General features: G+C 46.9%; 2 protein-coding genes and 1 long non-coding RNA gene across 3 annotated transcripts; 2 read left to right on the forward strand and 1 right to left on the reverse strand.

Moving 5' to 3' along the window:
• Positions 1–4,750: 4,750 nt before the first annotated feature.
• LOC115184289 (protein transport protein Sec61 subunit beta) lies at positions 4,751–17,026 on the reverse strand. The gene is made up of 4 exons (XM_029745322.1): positions 16,884–17,026; positions 16,138–16,235; positions 13,895–14,002; positions 4,751–5,315 (listed from the first exon to the last, which is right to left on the reverse strand). Exons 1-4 carry the CDS (start codon positions 16,884–16,886, stop codon positions 5,228–5,230), a joined length of 297 nt encoding a protein of 98 aa, XP_029601182.1. The 5' UTR covers positions 16,887–17,026; the 3' UTR covers positions 4,751–5,227.
• On the forward strand, positions 5,352–5,578 carry LOC115184290 (uncharacterized). Its single transcript, XR_003874262.1, has 2 exons — positions 5,352–5,391; positions 5,431–5,578. It is a non-coding gene; the product is annotated as an uncharacterized LOC115184290 (long non-coding RNA).
• Positions 17,027–17,362: 336 nt separating the features above from the next.
• Positions 17,363–20,383, forward strand: LOC115184291 (alpha-1,3/1,6-mannosyltransferase ALG2). The gene is made up of 5 exons (XM_029745324.1): positions 17,363–17,465; positions 17,864–18,035; positions 18,132–18,269; positions 18,432–18,599; positions 18,771–20,383. The coding sequence occupies exons 2-5, from the start codon at positions 17,865–17,867 to the stop codon at positions 19,515–19,517; spliced, it is 1,224 nt and encodes a 407-aa protein (XP_029601184.1). The 5' UTR covers positions 17,363–17,465; position 17,864; the 3' UTR covers positions 19,518–20,383.
• Positions 20,384–21,682: the final 1,299 nt, after the last annotated feature.

Raw genomic sequence — 21,682 nt, forward strand, 5'->3', positions numbered from 1 at the left:
TACTTGACTATAAATACCTTTAGCTATAGAGTATTCCTATATACTTGACTACAAATACCTTTAGCTATAGAGTATTCCTATATACTTGACTACAAATACCTTTAGCTATAGAGTTGGGTTCAACCAACCAAAAATAAACCCTGGCTCTCAGTCCTACTTTGTGACATGGGTCCCCATGGATACACACACGCGTGTGGGTGCATGCGCAAACACACAAACACGTGCACACACAATGAAAGAGGTCCACAATGAAAGAGGTCTATACAGACACACAGAGAGTTCTGAGCTCCACATGTTGACGGCCGTGTTTGGGTGTTGTAACGCTGTGGGAGCGTCGGTGTGTGTTCCATATTTAATCGCTCTGTTGAGTAGTTCTGGCATGGTGCCGTGTTGGGCCACAGTGTGTTGGGCCGGTGTGGGGGGAGTGTGTGTGTGTGTGTGTCTGTCAGGAACCACTTTAAATAGCAGGAGGGTGAAGTCAGGCGCAGGAGACCGAGGTACGTGAAACACACGTTTAATGAATAAGTCCACAATAGCCAAAACAAGGCAGGGTAACAAAACTCCAAACAACAGGAAAAATGAATCCTGGAAAGAGTTGGGACGCAGCCCAGCAACCCTAATGCCCAAAATGACAGCGGCAGAGGAAAACAAATCCCCAACCTACTAAAAGGACGACACGAAGATAATCCCACACAAACCCCAACTAAAACAGACAGAATGAATACCCCACTAATGACCTAACACAAAACAGGTGCTAACCTAAACAGACATCACCAAATGACACAGAAACACAGATCGGTGGCAGCTAGTAGGCCGGCGACGACGACCGCCGCCCGACCGGGGAGAGGCGCCACCTTCTGTGGACGTTGTGACAGTGTCTGTGTGTGTGTGTAAGGCCGGTGCCGGGATCTCTGGGAGCTCATGTGAACCTGGAGTCGGTTGACAGGATGAATTAATGAACAGCATTCAGATGCTACACTAAACACAAGGAAGCAGCATTCAGATGCTACACTAAACACAAGGAAGCAGCATTCAGATGCTACACTAAACACAAGGAAGCAGCATTCAGATGCTACACTAAACACAAGGAAGCAGCATTCAGGCTGGCAGAAACACACATCAGCGTTATCTTCAGCAGCAGCTACAAGAGGTTGGACAGCTACTGTGTACATGACAACTGTTATCATATTTTGAATTATTGGCACGTGTGAGAATTCTGCCCCTGACGATAGATTGATTGTCAAGTGCAGAATTCTCACACGTGCCAACAATTCAAAATATGAAAACAGTCAAGAGAAGGAAGTGAAACATGTGCATAGTTAAACCACACTCATTAGAAAAGTAATTCATGATAAACAGGTTTGTAGCACCACGCTACACTATTACAGCCATGTTTGTCCTTTTCTAGCATGGTCATCTAGGGAATGCTGTCCTCAGAAGTCCAGAACTGAACAGAGAGGTGGACACAGAGAAACAGCCATACAGTCTCACTTCATCTTGTTTGTATGTATCAAAAGCTCTAGTCAAATGCAGTCAGTTACTAGTGCAATTACAGGGAGGATGCAATGAGAGACAGAATAAACTGGCAAAAGTCCTTCAGACCAGTGAGAAGCTTGTTTATGAGAAGTTAATAGCAGGAATGCAATATGGGATGATTGACTCTAAATAGACTCAATTGAACGTTGATTACATGTTGGTTCAACGTAATTTCATTGAGATTATGTGTAAACAATGTTGATTCAACCAGTGTGTGCCCAGTGGCAAGACTTCTACAGTAGCAGAGCTCTGTGAGGAGCGGAGAGACGGCTCCATCTGTCTCCCTCCCGTGACCGAGGTTCACACAGTAGTCTGGAGCGCCCCCTTCAGGCTGGTAATGTCACTGCAGCAGGCAGAGCAAGACCTCGTCTAGCTGGGAATGAGAATAAAGAAGCAGAGACCGAATGGACACCTGGCTAACCAAGACCTCTCTCTCTATCAAGAGAAGACAATCACCAGACTCACAGGCACAGACATGACAGATATGACTAACTAGGTAGGACTCAGTGGAGGCTGGTGGGAGCAGCTATAGGAGGAAGGGCTCATTGTAATAGCTGGAATGGAATCAACGGAACGGTATCAAACACAAACATGGAAACCATTTATTCCCATTGCAGCCATTACAATGAACCCGTCCTCCTATGTCTCCTCCCACCAGCTTCCTCTGGTAGGACGACATTCATAACACAAGTCCAACGTACCATCTGACTTGCACACAACAAATAGTACGAGTGGTTTCAGCCATCCTAGTGGTAAGTGGTCTTTGTGTGAGGGAGTGAGCTGTCTTTTTTGTGTGAGTGCATAGTCTTGGCGTGCCTGGAGAGTTGAGTGGTCTTTGTTCTAGAAGTGAGTGGTCCTTATGGTCTTTCTGTTCTGTTTGTATTAGTGTCTCGAGCAAAGAGCAACAGATCTCACAGCTTTGAGTTGATAGACAGCATCCTATTCAGTGTGAATATATAGCGTGTGTATGAAGCCACCACAGGAGATTAGTGGAACTTAATTGGGGAGGGGCTCGTGGTAATGGCTGAAGCGGAGTAGGTGGAATGGTATCAAATACAACCAAAGAGAAGAGAGAGGAGAGGAACCAAAGAGAAGAGAGGATGAGAGGAACCAAAGAGAAGAGAGAGGAACCAAAGAGAAGAGAGAGGAGAGGAACCAAAGAGAAGAGAGAGGAGAGGAACCAAAGAGAAGAGAGAGGAGAGGAACCAAAGAGAAGAGAGGATGAGAGGAACCAAAGAGAAGAGAGAGGAACCAAAGAGAAGAGAGAGGAGAGGAACCAAAGAGAAGAGAGAGGAGAGGAACCAAAGAGAAGAGAGAGGAACCAAAGAGAAGAGAGAGGAGAGGAACCAAAGAGAAGAGAGAGGAGAGGAACCAAAGAGAAGAGAGGATGAGAGGAACCAAAGAGAAGAGAGGATGAGAGGAACCAAAGAGAAGAGAGAGGAGAGGAACCAAAGAGAAGAGAGAGGAACCAAAGAGAAGAGAGAGGAGAGGAACCAAAGAGAAGAGAGAGGAGAGGAACCAAAGAGAAGAGAGGATGAGAGGAACCAAAGAGAAGAGAGGATGAGAGGAACCAAAGAGAAGAGAGGATGAGAGGAACCAAAGAGAAGAGAGAGGAGAGGAACCAAAGAGAAGAGAGAGGAGAGGAACCAAAGAGAAGAGAGGATGGGAGGAACCAGAGAAGAGAGGATGAGAGGAACCAAAGAGAAGAGAGGACAGGAACCAAAGAGAAGAGAGAGGAGAGGAACCAAAGAAAAGAGAGGAACCAAAGAGAAGAGAGGATGGGAGGAACCAAAGAGAAGAGAGAGGACAGGAACCAAAGAGAAGAGAGGGGAGAGGATGACAGGAACCAAAGAGAAGAGAGAGGAGAGGATGAGAGGAACCAAAGAGAAGAAAGGATGAGAGATCATAGTCACTTTATATTTCCCTCTCCTGTGTAGTCCTCTGCAGATCATTTGGTAGAGCAAGGCACTTGCAAAGCCAGGATAGTGGGTTTGATAACCGGGACCATCCGTATGTTAAATAAACAAATTAAATGCACATCATCTTTGGAGAAAAACGTCGTCTAAATAGCATATTATGTTTATTCTCCTCTCCACAGGAGGCTGGTGAGGGGAGGACGGCTCATAATGACTGGAATTAAGTGAACGAAATGCTATCTAATACAAATGTGTGTCAATACTATTCCATCTATTAGTATGAGCCTGTCCTCCCAGAGAAAGAGGTAGAGGAGGATGAAGGGTTCTTCACCACTGTAATAAAGTCAGTTCTAATGGACCGTACAGTGCTTTGAATATATCACGTTTATGGTCAGCCATAGCTTATGGCTATTATATTGTTACTATACAGTGACCTACAGTATATCCTCTTTTCCTGTGTGTGTGAGAGACTTAGGTTGATGCTATTCTAATGCGGCCGAGGCAAGGTTTCCCAAACTAGGTCCTGGGGCCCCCCTGGGGGCATGTATTATTTTTTGCCCCAGCACAACACAGCAGATTCAAATACTAAAGCTTGATGAGTTGGTTATTTGAGTCAGCTGTGTTGGGCCAGCAGAAAACTAAAAGGTTCACCCAGGGGGACCCCAGGCCCGAGTTTGGGAAACCCTGGTGTAAGACAAGCTTTGTCAAACTCCTCCTCAGGGACCCCCAGGCCTTTCCATACCTTGAAGTGTTCCAGAGCTAGCACACCGGAGTCAACTAATCCTCAAGCCCTTGACTAACTAATGAGGTGTGCTAGTTCAGGGCTACAACATGGTGAAATGTCTGGGGGTCCCTGAGGAGCGGTTTGAAAAAGGTTGGTGCTCCCCTGAACATACCTGATACAGCCTGTACCTGGCAGGAAACCTACCCACCTGTCACATAGACATACCATGGGTAACGCTTCAATTAATAGCTCATTTGAATAGAAGCCTAATATAAAAGATGTCTATGAAACCTAAGCCTTCCCTTGGTACATACAGTATGTGCACAAAAGGTATACGGTGCCATGTAATTGTCTGGTATGGATATTTTGATTGATCCACCCTAAATTAGCTCCACTTTGCCAAAGGCAGTGTACAGTACATGAGTTCTGGGACATGGTCCAATATAGTGCAACACTAGAGACCATGATTGGCAGCAGACAACGTATCCCGAGAGGCACTCAAGGATCAGGAATTTGCATGAAGCAGTTTTACAGACAGTGTAAAGGCTAATATGGACATCCAACACACAACAAATTCTGTTTGAGTCCATTTATTGTACAATATCACAATAAAAACGTTGTCCAAATGATATTAACATCTACAGGTTCCAATTCAGGCTGAAAAATATAGATGCTGACTGAAGTCCTGATGAGGGGACCAGGTTCCCGACCCTTACTGGAGATGAATCCCCCATTGTCATCAATAGGACCTACAATAGGACCTACAGCAGCCAGTAGGAGAGGAGTAGGAGTCATGTCAGGATTCAGTCCTGGATGATCTGTGCTCAGGGTCAACACACTGGTGCTGGTCTGCAGTTCAGGTGGAGCTGGACACTGGACTGCGGCCCTGCTCTGAGAGAACACCAGACAGGTTGGGGCTGTACCGCCCGCCGGGCAAGGCGAGTAGTGTTGTAGGGGATTCAGGTTGGTTGGTTGTTTGGTCCAGGTCTGATGTGTTAAGAAGCTGCGCCGCAGGGTCAGGGATTGAGGGTGAAGGGTCATGGGGCGGGGTTTAAGAGCGGGTGTACTTCCCCCAGATGTGCAGCATGAAGACCGACGCGATGAACAGCAAACTCATCACCAGCACTGGTACTGGACCTCTGAGGAGAGACGACACACACACACACAGGTTACCACCCGGACCTCTGAAGAGAGACGACACACACACACACACAGGTTACCACCCGGACCTCTGAGGAGAGACGACACACACAGGTTACCACCCGGACCTCTGAGGAGAGACGACACACACAGGTTACCACCCGGACCTCTGAGGAGAGACGACACACACACACAGGTTACCACCCGGACCTCTGAGGAGAGACGACACACACACACAGGTTACCACCCGGACCTCTGAGGAGAGACGACACACACACACAGGTTACCACCCCTACACAGAGGAGAGACGACACACACAGGTTACCACCCCTACACAGAGGAGAGACGACACACACAGGTTACCACCCCTACACAGAGGAGAGACGACACACACAGGTTACCACCCGGACCTCTGAGGAGAGACGACACACACAGGTTACCACCCCTACACAGAGGAGAGACGACACACAGACGGAAAACAGTGGCACAATCCCAAACTGGCCCAATCCTCTACAGCAGTGGTATTCAACTCTCACCCTACGAGGTACAGAGCCTGCTGCTTCTGTGCTACCTGATCATTAATTACACACACCTGGTGTGCCAGGTCTAAAGTCAGTCCCTGATTAGAGGGGAACAATGAAATAAATGCAATGGAACTGGCTTCCAGGTCCAGAGTTGAGTTTGAGGGTTCTCCAGTATGCACTTGTGGAGCTATACACTACATGACCAAAAGTATGTGGACACCTTTTCGTCAAACATCTCATTCCAATATCATGAAAATTAAGAGTTGGTCGCTTCCTTTGATGCTACAACAGCCTCCACTCTTCTGGGAAGGCTTTCCACCAGATGTTGGAACATTACTGCGGGAACTTGCTTCCAAACAGGTCAGGCAATGATGTTGGTTGATTAGGCCTGGCTCGCAATAGGCGTTCCAATTTATCCCAATGAAGTTCGATGGGGTTGAGGTCAGGGCTCTGTGCAAGCCAGTCAAGTTCTTCCACACTGATCTTGACAAATCATTTTTGTATCTACCTCACTTTGTGCATGAGGTTATGGTCATGCTGAAACAGGAAAGTGCCTTCCTCAAACTGTTGCCACAAAGTTGGAAGCACAGAATCATCTAGAAGTTAAGACTTCCCTTCTCTGGAACTAAGGGACCTAGCCCAAACCATGAAAAACAGCCTGAGACCATTATTCCTCCACCACCAAACTTTACAGTTGGAATCATGCATTCGGGCAGGTAGCATTCTCCTGGCATCCGCCAAACCCAGATTTGGTCTGTTGGACTGCCAGATGATGGTGAAGCGTGATTCATCACTCCAGAGAAGGCGTTTCCACTGCTCCAGTCCAATGGTGGTGAGTTTTACACCACTCCAGCCACACTTGGCATAGCGCATGGTGATCTTAGGGTTGTGTGCGGCTAGTCGGCCATGGAAACCCATTTCATGACGCTCTCGAGAAACAGTTATTGTGTTGAAGTTTGGAACTCGGTAGTGAGTGTTGCAAGCGGTTCAGCACTCGGCGGTCCCGTTCTGTGAGCTTATGTGGCTTTCCTAGACGTTTCCACTTCATAATAACAGCACTTACAGTTGACAGGGGCAGCTCTAGCAGGGCAGAAATTTGATGAACTGACTTGTTGAAAAGGTGACATCCTATGACGGTGCCATGTTGAAAGTCACTGAGCTCTTCAGTAAGGCCGTTCTACTGCCAATGTCTGTCTATGATAGCATGGCTGCCTGCTGGACAAATCCCCTAATTTGAAGGGGTGTCCACATACTTTTGTATATATAGTGAGAGAGCAGGAGAGAGAGAAGTAGCCTGGGACTTAGCGTTGTACAGGGTTTCCATTAGGAAACATTTGACCGATAGCATTTGAAATTTACTGGACCCATATGCATTGGGTGAGTAAGTGGATTAGGGCGTCCACCCACGGTGCTCAGAATGACTGGAATCCCATTTAAAATATGGTCATTCATATTAACAGAGCAACAACGTGCACTCCTTCTTACCTAATGTTGATGTGCACTTTGAAGATGTTAGAATAACTGTCCACACTGACTTTCCTCAGACAAGACGAGTAACCAACAGCAACATCACTAGCCTGTCAATCTATTAGTTTACCCATTCTATTGGTCAGCTTGTGGAGAAACACTCTTCCAGACAGTTGTGGAAAGATAGATCCCAAACTCATACAACCAGTAGACATAGGCTACAGCGCAGCAATGCACACACGGCAGTAGGCTGCGCACAAATGTTCATTCCAGAATTCAATCAGCATGAGAACACCATTGTCAAATGCAGCGGTTTCATGTGACAGATGAAAATATTCCAGTAGAAATGTAGAGAGGAGATTTAATATATAACAACTACATGGGTTGATAATATGACTAGGATTGTGTCTTTGGCTACTGGACAACGAAAGAAAGTTGATATAAAGGAATTGCCTCCACAGATATGGTCTGATTTTGACTAGGCTACTTTGAAGCAAGGTAAAACATGCCTCATATATATTAAAACGTTCAGGTTTCAAACAATTAAGTAAATGTTTTGAAAATGCATACTATCTCCAGCTCATTGCAAAGTGGTGTGTGACGTGCTGAAGCCTGCCACGCGTGGTAAAGGCCGTCAGTAAGTCTACACGCGTGGTAAAGGCCACCAGTATACTGTAAGCCTACACGCGTGATAAAGGCCGCCAGTATACTGTAAGCCTACACGCGTGGTAAAGGCCGTCAGTATACTGTAAGCCTACACGCGTGATAAAGGCCGCCAGTATACTGTAAGCCTACACGCGTGGTAAAGGCCGCCAGTATACTGTAAGCCTACACGCGTAATAAAGGCCGCCAGTATACTGTAAGCCTACACGCGTAATAAAGGCCACCAGTATACTGTAAGCCTACATGTGTGATAAAGACCGTCAGTATACTGTAAGCCTACACGCGTGATAAAGGCCGCCAGTATACTGTAAGCCTACACGCGTGGTAAAGGCCGTCAGTATACTGTAAGCCTACACGCGTGGTAAAGGCCACCAGTATACTGTAAGCCTACACGCGTGATAAAGGCCATCAGTATACTGTAAGCCTACACGCGTGATAAAGGCCATCAGTATACTGTAAGCCTACACGCGTGGTAAAGGCCACCAGTATACTGTAAGCCTACACGCGTGATAAAGGCCGCCAGTATACTGTAAGCCTACACGCGTGATAAAGGCCACCAGTATACTGTAAGCCTACACGCGTGATAAAGGCCGTCAGTATACTGTAAGCCTACACGCGTGATAAAGGCCGTCAGTATACTGTAAGCCTACACGCGTGGTAAAGGCCACCAGTATACTGTAAGCCTACACGCGTGGTAAAGGCCGCCAGTATACTGTAAGCCTACACGCGTGATAAAGGCCGCCAGTATACTGTAAGCCTACACGCGTGATAAAGGCCGTCAGTATACTGTAAGCCTACACGCGTGGTAAAGGCCGTCAGTATACTGTAAGCCTACACGCGTGATAAAGGCCGCCAGTATACTGTAAGCCTACACGCGTGGTAAAGGCCGCCAGTATACTGTAAGCCTACACGCGTAATAAAGGCCGCCAGTATACTGTAAGCCTACACGCGTAATAAAGGCCGCCAGTATACTGTAAGCCTACATGTGTGATAAAGACCGTCAGTATACTGTAAGCCTACACGCGTGATAAAGGCCGCCAGTATACTGTAAGCCTACACGCGTGGTAAAGGCCGTCAGTATACTGTAAGCCTACACGCGTGGTAAAGGCCACCAGTATACTGTAAGCCTACACGCGTGATAAAGGCCATCAGTATACTGTAAGCCTACACGCGTGATAAAGGCCATCAGTATACTGTAAGCCTACACGCGTGGTAAAGGCCACCAGTATACTGTAAGCCTACACGCGTGATAAAGGCCGCCAGTATACTGTAAGCCTACACGCGTGATAAAGGCCACCAGTATACTGTAAGCCTACACGCGTGATAAAGGCCGTCAGTATACTGTAAGCCTACACGCGTGATAAAGGCCGTCAGTATACTGTAAGCCTACACGCGTGATAAAGGCCGCCAGTATACTGTAAGCCTACACGCGTGGTAAAGGCCGCCAGTATACTGTAAGCCTACACGCGTGGTAAAGGCCGCCAGTATACTGTAAGCCTACACGCGTGATAAAGGCCGCCAGTATACTGTAAGCATACACGCGTTATAAAGGCCGTCAGTATACTGTAAGCCTACACGCGTGATAAAGGCCGCCAGTATACTGTAAGCCTACACGCGTTATAAAGGCCGCCAGTATACTGTAAGCCTACACGCGTGATAAAGGCCGTCAGTAAGCCTACACGCGTGATAAAGGCCGTCAGTAAGCCTACACGCGTGATAAAGGCCGCCAGTATACTGGAAGCCTACACGCGTGATAAAGGCCACCAGTATACTGTAAGCCTACACGCGTGATAAAGGCCTCCAGTATACTGTAAGCCTACACGCGTGGTAAAGGCCGCCAGTATACTGTAAGCCTACACGCGTAATAAAGGCCGCCAGTATACTGTAAGCCTACACGCGTAATAAAGGCCACCAGTATACTGTAAGCCTACATGTGTGATAAAGACCGTCAGTATACTGTAAGCCTACACGCGTGGTAAAGAACGTCAGTAAGCCTACACGCGTGGTAAAGAACGTCAGTAAGCCTACACGCGTGGTAAAGAACGTCAGTAAGCCTACACGCGTGGTAAAGAACGTCAGTAAGCCTACACGCGTGGTAAAGAACGTCAGTAAGCCTACACGCGTGGTAAAGAACGTCAGTAAGCCTACACGCGTGGTAAAGAACGTCAGTAAGCCTACACGCGTGGTAAAGGACGTCAGTAAGCCTACACGCGTGGTAAAGGCCGTCAGTAAGCCTACACGCGTGGTAAAGGCCGTCAGTATACTGTAAGCCTACACGCGTGATAAAGGCCATCAGTATACTGTAAGCCTACACGCGTGGTAAAGGCCGCCAGTATACTGTAAGCCTACACGCGTGATAAAGGCCGTCAGTATACTGTAAGCCTACACGCGTGATAAAGGCCGCCAGTATACTGTAAGCCTACACGCGTGGTAAAGGCCGCCAGTATACTGTAAGCCTACACGCGTGATAAAGGCCGCCAGTATACTGTAAGCCTACACGCGTGATAAAGGCCGCCAGTATACTGTAAGCCTACACGCGTGGTAAAGGCCGCCAGTATACTGTAAGCCTACACGCGTGATAAAGGCCGCCAGTATACTGTAAGCCTACACGCGTGATAAAGGCCACCAGTATACTGTAAGCCTACACGCGTAATAAAGGCCGCCAGTATACTGTAAGCCTACACGCGTGATAAAGGCCACCAGTATACTGTAAGCCTACACGCGTAATAAAGGCCGCCAGTATACTGTAAGCCTACACGCGTGGTAAAGGCCACCAGTATACTGTAAGCCTACACGCGTGATAAAGGCCGTCAGTATACTGTAAGCCTACACGCGTGATAAAGGCCGTCAGTATACTGTAAGCCTACACGCGTGATAAAGGCCGCCAGTATACTGTAAGCCTACACGCGTTATAAAGGCCGCCAGTATACTGTAAGCCTACACGCGTGATAAAGGCCGTCAGTAAGCCTACACGCGTGATAAAGGCCGTCAGTAAGCCTACACGCGTGATAAAGGCCGCCAGTATACTGTAAGCCTACACGCGTAATAAAGGCCACCAGTATACTGTAAGCCTACATGTGTGATAAAGACCGTCAGTATACTGTAAGCCTACACGCGTGGTAAAGAACGTCAGTAAGCCTACACGCGTGGTAAAGAACGTCAGTAAGCCTACACGCGTGGTAAAGAACGTCAGTAAGCCTACACGCGTGGTAAAGAACGTCAGTATACTGTAAGCCTACATGCGTGGTAAAGGCCGTCAGTAAGCCTACACGCGTGGTAAAGGCCGTCAGTATACTGTAAGCCTACACGTGTGATAAAGACCGCCAGTATACTGTAAGCCTACACGCGTGATAAAGGCCGTCAGTATACTGTAAGCCTACACGCATGATAAAGGCCATCAGTATACTGTAAGCCTACACGCATGATAAAGGCCATCAGTATACTGTAAGCCTACACGCGTGGTAAAGAACGTCAGTAAGCCTACACGCGTGGTAAAGAACGTCAGTAAGCCTACACGCGTGGTAAAGAACGTCAGTAAGCCTACACGCGTGGTAAAGAACGTCAGTAAGCCTACACGCGTGGTAAAGAACGTCAGTAAGCCTACACGCGTGGTAAAGAACGTCAGTAAGCCTACACGCGTGGTAAAGGACGTCAGTATACTGTAAGCCTACACGCGTGGTAAAGGCCGTCAGTAAGCCTACACGCGTGGTAAAGGCCGTCAGTATACTGTAAGCCTACACGTGTGATAAAGGCCGCCAGTATACTGTAAGCCTACACCCGTGGTAAAGGCCGCCAGTATACTGTAAGCCTACACCCGTGGTAAAGGCCGCCAGTATACTGTAAGCCTACACGCGTAATAAAGGCCGCCAGTATACTGTAAGCCTACACACGTAATAAAGGCCGCCAGTATACTGTAAGCCTACACGCGTAATAAAGGCCGCCAGTATACTGTAAGCCTACACGCGTAATAAAGGCCACCAGTATACTGTAAGCCTACACGCGTGATAAAGGCCGCCAGTATACTGTAAGCCTACACGCGTAATAAAGGCCACCAGTATACTGTAAGCCTACACGCGTGGTAAAGGCCACCAGTATACTGTAAGCCTACACGCGTGGTAAAGGCCACCAGTATACTGTAAGCCTACACACGTGATAAAGGCCGTCAGTAAGCCTACACGCGTGGTAAAGGCCATCAGTATACTGTAAGCCTACACGCGTGATAAAGGCCGTCAGTAAGCCTACACGCGTGATAAAGGCCGTCAGTATACTGTAAGCCTACACGCGTAATAAAGGCCGCCAGTATACTGTAAGCCTACACGCGTGATAATGGCAGTCAGTATACTGTAAGCCTACACGCGTGATAAAGTCCGTCAGTATACTGTAAGCCTACACGCGTGATAATGGCAGTCAGTATACTGTAAGCCTACACGCGTGATAAGGACAATGAATATACTGTACACGCGGCAATTTTATTCCACTAAATTATGCAAATTAACCTATAGACTGACGAGTCAAATGTATTTCTATCGACTGGTATTTCCATCAATAAATAGGCTAAAAAGCATTATTTCGTAATGGGATTTTTTCTTCTCCTGGACAATTGGCCGGTGCCAATTTTATTTCTGGACTTAAAGTAGCCAAAAGGTCAGCTACTACCAGCTAACAGAAACCCTGGTGGTGTAGTAGTTTGGCTGTGGTCTGTCTGTCAGACAGGTAGGTGGTTTATATGGAGCTCAAACCAGCCTTATAAACTGGGTGGTTCAGGCCCTGAATGCTGATTGGCTGACAGGCGTGGTGTATCAGAACGTATAACACAGGTATGACAAAACATTTATTTTTACTGCTTTAATTACATTGGTAACCAGTCTATAATAGCAATAAGGCACCTCAGGGTTTGTGGTATATGGGCAATATATCATGGCTAAGGGCTGTGTCCAGGCACTCCGCATTGCGTCGTGGGTAAGACCAGCCCTTAGTCGCGGTATATTGGCCATGATCCACACCCCGTCGTGGCTTATTGCTTAATTACCACCATTGAACTGGGACCAGTGTTTCTCCTAGCATTACTGAGGTGGGGCAGGCCTCCCATAACTGTCTAGCACTGATACCCTCTGCTCTCAACTGGTCAAATTGCTTTCATTGAAAATCTCCATTCTGGCAGATGTGGGTGCCTCTGCACCCCATCTAGATCAATTCTAGGGGAAACATTGCCTGGGAGCCAGTAGAGATGTGGTCCTATTATGTTTCTGCATTCATTGATGAGGATTTGATGAGAAGAGGTGCGCCATCCCTGAAGTGGAAAGCTAGGGGGAGAGAGTGTTACCATACCAACCCCACCCCCCTCTTCTCTGAAGGCTGTAATTGACTTGACCTTTCTGAGTAGATCTTAATGAAGCTCTGAGACCAGCGTTCAACACACACACGCTCGATACACACCACCGTACAACCGTCTGTCCTGGACTACAGGAGCAACACCCTCAGTAACTACAGCAGGACAACTGGAACTGTGTGGAGTAGAGGAGATCTCTAACCGTTGTCAGTAGTGGTCTCAGTCTAGAACTGTGACCAGGAGTCAGAACAGCAGCCTGACCGTCAGAAAGCAGCCAGACTTAGAAAGCTGGAGTGTTGATCAGTGTTTAGGAACAGTGTTTAGGAACAGTGTGGAGCTGAACTGACGTGTCTGTAAGGGGACGGGGGGCTCCAGGAACATACACACCCTGGGGTCTGATCAGCATTTAGCCTCAGTCCCCCAAGTCTCATTTACTGCCATTAAACATTCATGCTCTTCCTCATAAACACTGTACATACCTACTCTGTGTGTGTGTGTGTGTGTGTGTGTGTGAGTGAGATGCATGTGTGTGTGCATGTGAAGGAATCCTAGTGCCTTTGTGTGAGTGTGTATGGTTGTGTGTATATACACTCACACTTTGAGTCCTGGTGAGTCCTCCGTGTAGAAGCGCCACATGCCCCCTGTGCCGCCCGCTGATGCTGTGGTCCTGCCTGCACTGCGTGTGCCACTGCTCGTTGCTTTCCTGTGACATCACACATACGAGACAACATGTGAGCTATAACATCATATACAAGAGACAACAAGCTATTTACATGAGGTTGTCAGTCACACCTTTACAGAGTTGCCTGCACACTGAAACAACGAACCTTCATTTGCTCCAGTTTTGACTCAGATGGTTAGATGTAAAAACACAGAGGCTGTAGGAAATTTTGCCTCTGCAGTGACTGCAGTTCTAAGCCATCTGAACCCATAACATTATTGTGTGAAATGACAAAAATCAGACACTGTCCAGTGCTTCCCGCAGGATTTTTTTCCAGCAGTAGTGGCAAGGGTAGCGGGGGGTGACGGAGGATTCTGGGGGGTTTTACACAGATGTTTTTTTTTTTTTTTAAATGCAGAAAAAAATATATTTCTTATTGCATTTTGTAAACGCAGATCTTAAATGCTTATTGTAAATTCTTCCCTGCTTCAGTCAGGGTTCGCTCCAAATCAGCAATGTAAAAGGATCATTTTCGTGCTTCAGTTGCACTCCACTGATGAAATATCTTTGCTCTCGTCATTGGAAACACTCATCTCCCTCACTAGCTTTAAGCACCAGCTGTCAGAGCAGCTCACAGATCACTGCGCATAGCCCATCTATAATTTAGCCCAAACAACCACCTCTTCCCCTACTGTATTTATTTATTTAGCTCCTTTGAACCCCATTATTTCTACTTTGCACTTTCTTCTACTACAAATCTACCATTCCAGTGTTTTACTTGCTATATTGTATTTACTTTGCCACCGTGGCCTTTTTTGCCTTTACCTCCCTTATCTCACCTCATTTGCTCACATTGTATATAAACTTATTTTTCTACTGTATTATTGACTGTATGTTTGTTTTACTCCATGTGTAACTCTGTTGTTGTATGTTGTCGAACTGCTTTGCTTCATCTTGGCCAGGTCGCAATTGTAAATGAGAACTTGTTCTCAACTTGCCTACCTGGTTAAATAAAGGTGAAATAAATAAATAAATAAAATAAATTGGATCACCAGACAGCTCTGACTGATGTGTAGGATACTTTTCTCCGGTGTGTTTTTTCTCCGGTAGCCAGTTAAAATGCAAGATTAACTTCAAAACAAAGCATTAGAAACAATCCAGCCAGCTACATTTCCTATAAACATTAGAAATATGGCCATGCATAGTTTTTGCAAAAAATACCTTGCTTTTTCACTGTAAACCAATTTACGCGTGGCTGCTAGCCAAATAGTGTTGCACTTCTGTTGACATCTGATAAACGATTTTCTGCCGAATGTGTTGAACCAATGCATTTTGTGTGAAGTAAAAGTAGTTGCACGCCCCTAATCCAAAGAAAACAGTCGACTTTCAATACAAAACAGGTGAAATGGTTTAAAGAAACGCTGATTCTTTGTTAGTCCGCTTTTTGAAAATGCAGATTTCTGAAAGCTAATGTGACCCCTGGATATACACATAAAAAAATAGATACTTTCCCCCCCCAGCCATGGCAACAAGTTAGCAGCAGTGGGCCACCGCTGCTAAATGAATGTAGGGGAAACACTGCTGTCTGAGGTAGAAGTACTACAGTACCTAACTCCCTCTACTACAGCAGTTTGTGTTCAGAATAGCTCCAGTAGTTAATGTCCTGATGTAGTGATTCATCAGCTGAGATTAAAGGGGGCTAAATGAGGTAATGAGTGAATGAGGGATAAGGTAGTAATGGGTAATGATGATGATAGCGAGGCTCTGATTACATACTGATTAAGCCTAAAGCACCAACATCTATCTCGTGGTATCTACACAGAGGGATATCTAAACACCATCACTGACCCTACAGTATTATGTCATCAGAGAGACAGGGGGAAGGGGAGGGTCCCAAATCATTTTACATCCTCTAGTCTACCTAAAATGTAGTTTATTTTAATAATGTACTCATGTGTTATAGGTTGGAGCTAGGTGGTAATGTTGATGCTTGGGGGTGGTTAAGGGTACCAGTATGTAATGTCTTGAGTCTGACTGGAGTCTTGGTGTGTGTTTGTTGTAGATCCTTCTGTGTTGGGTGGGGTTTTGTGTGGCTCTTGCTGCCATGCACCATGATGATGTATTGGTATTTTGTTTTTGAAGCGCTTTGAGATTATAGAAATGTAATAAATTATTACCTCTGTCGGACTGTGGATCCTGCTGCGCGGGGGGCCACTGTCTTGCTGGGGGATCGGCTCCCTGCACCGACATTAGTTGCACTTGATGCTGGTCCAGGCTGAGGAAGAGACAGTTACATTAAAACACACAAAATACTAAGATAACAGAAGAAAACAGAAATGTAACCATTGGATTTGACCCACTTTGGATTTGGGGTTCTCTGAAAAGATAATCACAAATAACTTCCTCATAATATATAGGAGATCACTCTAGCTACTACTAGAGGCCCTCTATACCAGCGATGAGTACCCTTAAGCGCCATGAACAGCGTACTCAAATGTAATTTCTAAATTATCATGTCATTGCAATGATTGTTTGTGATAGTCTGGCTGTCTTACACATAACAGAATAAAGATTCGCTGATTCGAAAAATAGCCACGTCTACAAATAGATCATGGATCATCATACTAACTAACCTAACTTTAGCTAGCTGGCTACCTTAGATGGCTTCTAAACCTGAGTCACCTCGACGGTAAAGAATGCTTCTAATATAAAACAGCAATGTTAAATAAGACTAATCTATAACATCATGCCTGTAATTGTACTAGGTTAGCTTGCTAACAGAGGCTAATTGAATGTCTCGGTTATGCCTAGCTAAATTGAATAAGAGCTAGCTAGCTAAAGTAAGGTAGTTAGTCAGTTGGCTAAAGCCAAGTTAGGGGTGTACAACAATATAAATTATTTTGAAAAATTATAGAATTCTTACCATTTTAAGTTGCACTTTATAGTTCAGCTAAAGAAGAAAACCTCAACTGTTCGTCTAACTGAAGTCCACGTCAAATGGGCTGCAGTGATGTACATAAATCGCCACAACTTCAGAAAGAATCCAAGAAAGATGACGCTTGTCTAAAAAGGACACGATCACAGAACGAAAGACCATTTTAGGTGTCCTATGTCAAGCCTGATCCAAGACAGCTCATAATTGACATCTAACGGATTCAATTTATTACAAATTATAGATTAATATATAATCTCATGGTAAAAATGATTTATTTAAAAAAATGTACTTTAATTTCTAATTTGTTTAATCTAATTTTGGAGTTTGAACGAAAGGCAAATGAAAAGTGTGCGTGCCGAGATAGGTGACGTGTCTCATAGGAAGTGACGTGCGCCAGAGGGTGGCATCTGACGCCATTTTGGTTCAACACAGGGGGATTTGCTGTTGGAAATAAATTGAACATTTGAGCCATCATGTCGATTAAAAGGCACAGTTGCATATTAGTGTTCGTAAATTGACCACTGTTTCCTGGACGCAAGTTGGACAGACTGTATTATCAAGGAGTGAAAGGTAAAGTTTATGACAGACAACGTCCACACTGAATTAGTAACGAATGCATACTAGCAGGTCTCTGTGATACTAGCTACTCTCAGGTTGATATAAGCTCTATGTTCACTGTGTTTAGTGTAGCTGTCGGCTAGAGATATCTATTGTCTGTTTCAACAACATCACGGTTAGCTGATGTTATGGACCTTAGCCAATTCAACTGGAGAACGTTCTATGGGTTGTGGCATTGTAGACTAAACAATCCACCTCTCTGCCATGTCAATAATGTCCTCCATTCTGTAACGTTGTATTGAATGTATTAATGCTGTCTGAACCTTCTGAACAAGCCCCATGTTGATGACGCACCTGTCAACCTGTCAGTGTCATCAGGCTTCTTTAAGCATGTTGTCTGTCTCCTCCAGGATGGTGCGGGTGGTGTTTCTCCACCCAGACCTGGGTATAGGTGGTGCAGAGAGGCTGGTGGTGGATGCAGCTGTAGCTCTACGCTCTCGCGGCTGCAGTGTTCAGATCTGGACGGCCCACCATGACCCCACACACTGCTTCTCAGAGACACTGGACCCAGACCTGAACGTGGTGGGTGTCAATAACAGTGTAATCTAATAACAGTGTTATAACACACACAAACACACTCGCACTGTTTTCCTATCTGACCCTGTTTGTCATCTCCAGGTGTGTGTGGGTGACTGGTTGCCCACCAGTGTGTTTGGGTACCTGCATGCCCTGTGTGCCTACCTCAGGATGATCTACGTAGCTCTCTACCTGGTCTTCCTCAGTGGAGCAGAGTACGACGTGGTCTTCTGTGATCAGGTTGGTGACACACCGTCAACATATATTTTTTTCTCTTCACTTCAGCATAACTCAGTCCATTACCTTTTCATGTTGACTCTCACCTTCACACTAGTCTTTTTTGCCTTGACTTTTCTGTAGTTGTGATTGTAGTAGATACAACCCTAGTCTCTCCTCTTACAGGTGTCCGTGTGTATCCCAGTCCTGAGGTTGTCTCGTCAGAGGAAAAAGGTTCTGTTCTACTGTCATTTCCCAGACCAGCTCCTGACCCAGAGAGGCTCAGCTCTGAAAAAGCTCTACCGCGCCCCCATAGACAGACTGGAGGAACTCACCACTGGCATGGCTGATACGGTGAGAGTATAGAACCAGAGAAAGAAGAATTAGATCTTAAGAGTACAAAATATCAACAGTTTCATTCATTTAATTTCAATGGAAACTAGTTTTGATTTTCCCAATTGATCTCTCTCCTCTGACCTTGTTGATGAGATATCACTGACTGATCCTTCTTGTTTCTTGTCCCAGGTGCTGGTAAACAGTTGTTTCACCGCAGGGGTCTTCAGGGAGACGTTCCGTACCCTGGATGGGGTCCAGACTGACGTCCTCTACCCCTCCCTCAACACACACAGCTTCGACCGGCCCCCTGAGGAGCAGCTAGAGCAGGGTCTGGGGGGCTTGATCCCTGAAGGCGTGTCCTGCCTCTTCCTGTCTCTGAACCGCTATGAGAGGAAGAAGAGCCTGGGTCTGGCCCTGGAGGGCCTCTCCTCCCTGAAGACCCGCCTCTCCCCGGGGGACCAGGCAGGACTCCACCTGGTGGTGGCAGGGGGGTACGACGGCCGTGTTGCTGAGAACGTCCAGCACTACGCTGAGCTGAAGGAGCTAGCAGCACGGCTGGGAGTAGAGGACTCTGTCACCTTCCTGCGCTCTCCCTCAGACAGCCAGAAGGTGGCGCTGTTGCGGGGCAGCGCAGGCATTCTCTACACGCCCAGCAGAGAGCACTTTGGGATAGTGCCAGTGGAGGCCATGTATTGCTGCTGTCCCGTCATTGCTGTGAGGTCTGGAGGGCCTCTGGAGAGTGTAGGTGACGGGGAGACGGGCTTCCTGTGTGAGCCCACGGCTGAGGCCTTCTCCCTGGCCATGGAGAAGCTGTTCAGAGACCCCCAGCTCCGCAGGGACATGGGCCAGGCCGGCAGGAGGCGGGTTCAGGAGAAGTTCTCCCTGGAGGCCTTCTCAGACCAGCTGCACGGGTACATCCTCAGGCTGACCCAGTGACACCTCTACTGGGGCAGAGACTGGGCTGGGGTGCGTTAGCGGAGCAGCTTTCGGTAGAAGTCGCCCTTAGACACATCTAGATCAGCTTACCTTCTCTCAATCCCAGCCTAAATCCTAACCAAAGAATGGAAAACTGACCTGAGATCAGCATCTCATTGGTGCAACTTCATCCTACTGCAGCTGTAGCCAGGTAGAGGTGGATGGGCTAGGTATGTAGGGATGAAATACGGTTACTGAGGACTGGAGGACAGACTGGGGAGGGGGGTGTAATGTAGAGGTGCGCTGACTGAGGAGGGCTCTGGACAATTACTTATTGTTCCCCCAGGAGAGGTTGCTGAGGGAATGGAGGGATGGAATCTCAGCTCCAATTAACAAAAGAGTAACGACTTTACCCATACTGCCCCGGGGCCTCTCGTAACAATACCAGCACCGGCCCTTGGTTCTAGAAGTGTGTGTGTGTGAGGGGGTGACCAAGGGCTTAATGAACAAGAGCTTCAAAACCACTAGGATGGATCTGTAGTGTGATAGACGTGCTGCTGTGTGTTTGCGCATGCCACCGAGCGCCATTAGCCAGTTGGCAGCCACAGATCGATCAGCAGGATGTTTGCCACTTCCTCTGTCCTTTCAGACCTTAGTTACTTTTCACAATGAGGGAATGTTTGGCCTGTACATTGCTGTTGCTGTCTGTCTCTGGGTTATTAGGAGATGATGCTGTCTGTCTGTGTGTGTGTGGGTGGGTGGGTGAATGTGTGTGCAGTATAGAAGGTCATGCTGTCTGCTGGTCAGTCTTACTGGCCTCTAGAAGCGCTCTTATTGACATTCCTCAAGTCTTAATAAAACAGAGGACACATATCTAGTTTACCAAGTCTGCTTGTTTTGTTGTCAAGTTCTTTCTTTTTCTCTTTTGTACCAGACTGTTGTGTATCAGGCCAGGTATCCAACACACGCACACACACTCCAAATCCAACTCGTATCTACCCACTGCAAATGCAATGCCACCGAGAGAGGAGAGGAGCGGAAAAGTAGAGGGGCGTGTTTGTGAATACGCGTGTGTGTGTTCAGTCAATGTTTCAGTGAGCAGAGGAATTAGCAGGAGATGAGGAGGGCTGTTACCACGGTGATTTAGAGACCCTGCTAGGAGGGGAAGATAAAGAGGCCCTCTGGAACCACCAGGGAGAGAACACACACACACTGGAGCCACGGGGAGAGGAGGGTGGGCTGAGGAGGTGGGAGACTCCCCCCATCCACCACCTGGGCTCTCCGCAGCTCATAAACACAGTGATTTAAAGCAGGAGACTATCAGGCTTCTGGACACACAGGAGGACTGTTCTTCTGTCTCCCCATCTGTCTGTATGACAGTCTGTCTGTTCCTCAAAGCTTATCCAACTGGCCCCTCCGTCGCGACGTAACCTGAACGCCCATCTGCGGCCCGCTAATCGTTAGTTGTCTTATCGGCTGCTATCTGAATAGGTCTATCGGACAGTTTTCTTGGGCCACTATAACTATTTTGCCAATTGGACTGGTCCCCTCTACCACACGGAACCCCACTAATCTACAGACGGAAACGCACGAGGTGGCTAAAAACAGAGCTCCCTCCATCTTCTGCCAGCTTGCTACCTATGGCCCGGCTAGCTGTCTGAATCTCACTGGACCCTTATGATCACTCGGCTAAGCATGCCTCTCCTTAATGTCAATATGCCTTGTCCATTGCTGTTCTGGTTAGTGTTTATTGGCTTATTTCACTGTAGAGCCTCTAACCCTGCTCATTATACCTTATCCAACCTTTCAGTTCCTCCACCCACACATGCGATGACATCACCTGGTTTCAATGATGTCTCCAGAGACAATATCTCTCTCATCATCACTCAATGCCTAGGTTTACCTCCACGGTATTCACATCCTACCTTACCTTTGTCTGTACATTATACCTTGAAGCTATTTTATCGCCCCCAGAAACCTGCTCCTTTTACTCTCTGTTCCGGACGTCATAGACGACCAATCCTCATAGCTTTTAGCTGTACCCTTATCCTACTCCTCCTCTGAACCTCTGGTGATGTAGAGGTGAATCCAGGCCCTGCAGTGCCTAGCTCCACTCCTATTCCCCAGGCACACTCTTTTGATGACTTCTGTAACTGTAATAGCCTTGGTTTCATGCATGTTAACAT

The sequence above is a fragment of the Salmo trutta genome, unplaced genomic scaffold (assembly GCF_901001165.1).
Source record: "Salmo trutta unplaced genomic scaffold, fSalTru1.1, whole genome shotgun sequence".
In the NCBI taxonomy this organism is placed as follows: domain Eukaryota; kingdom Metazoa; phylum Chordata; class Actinopteri; order Salmoniformes; family Salmonidae; genus Salmo; species Salmo trutta.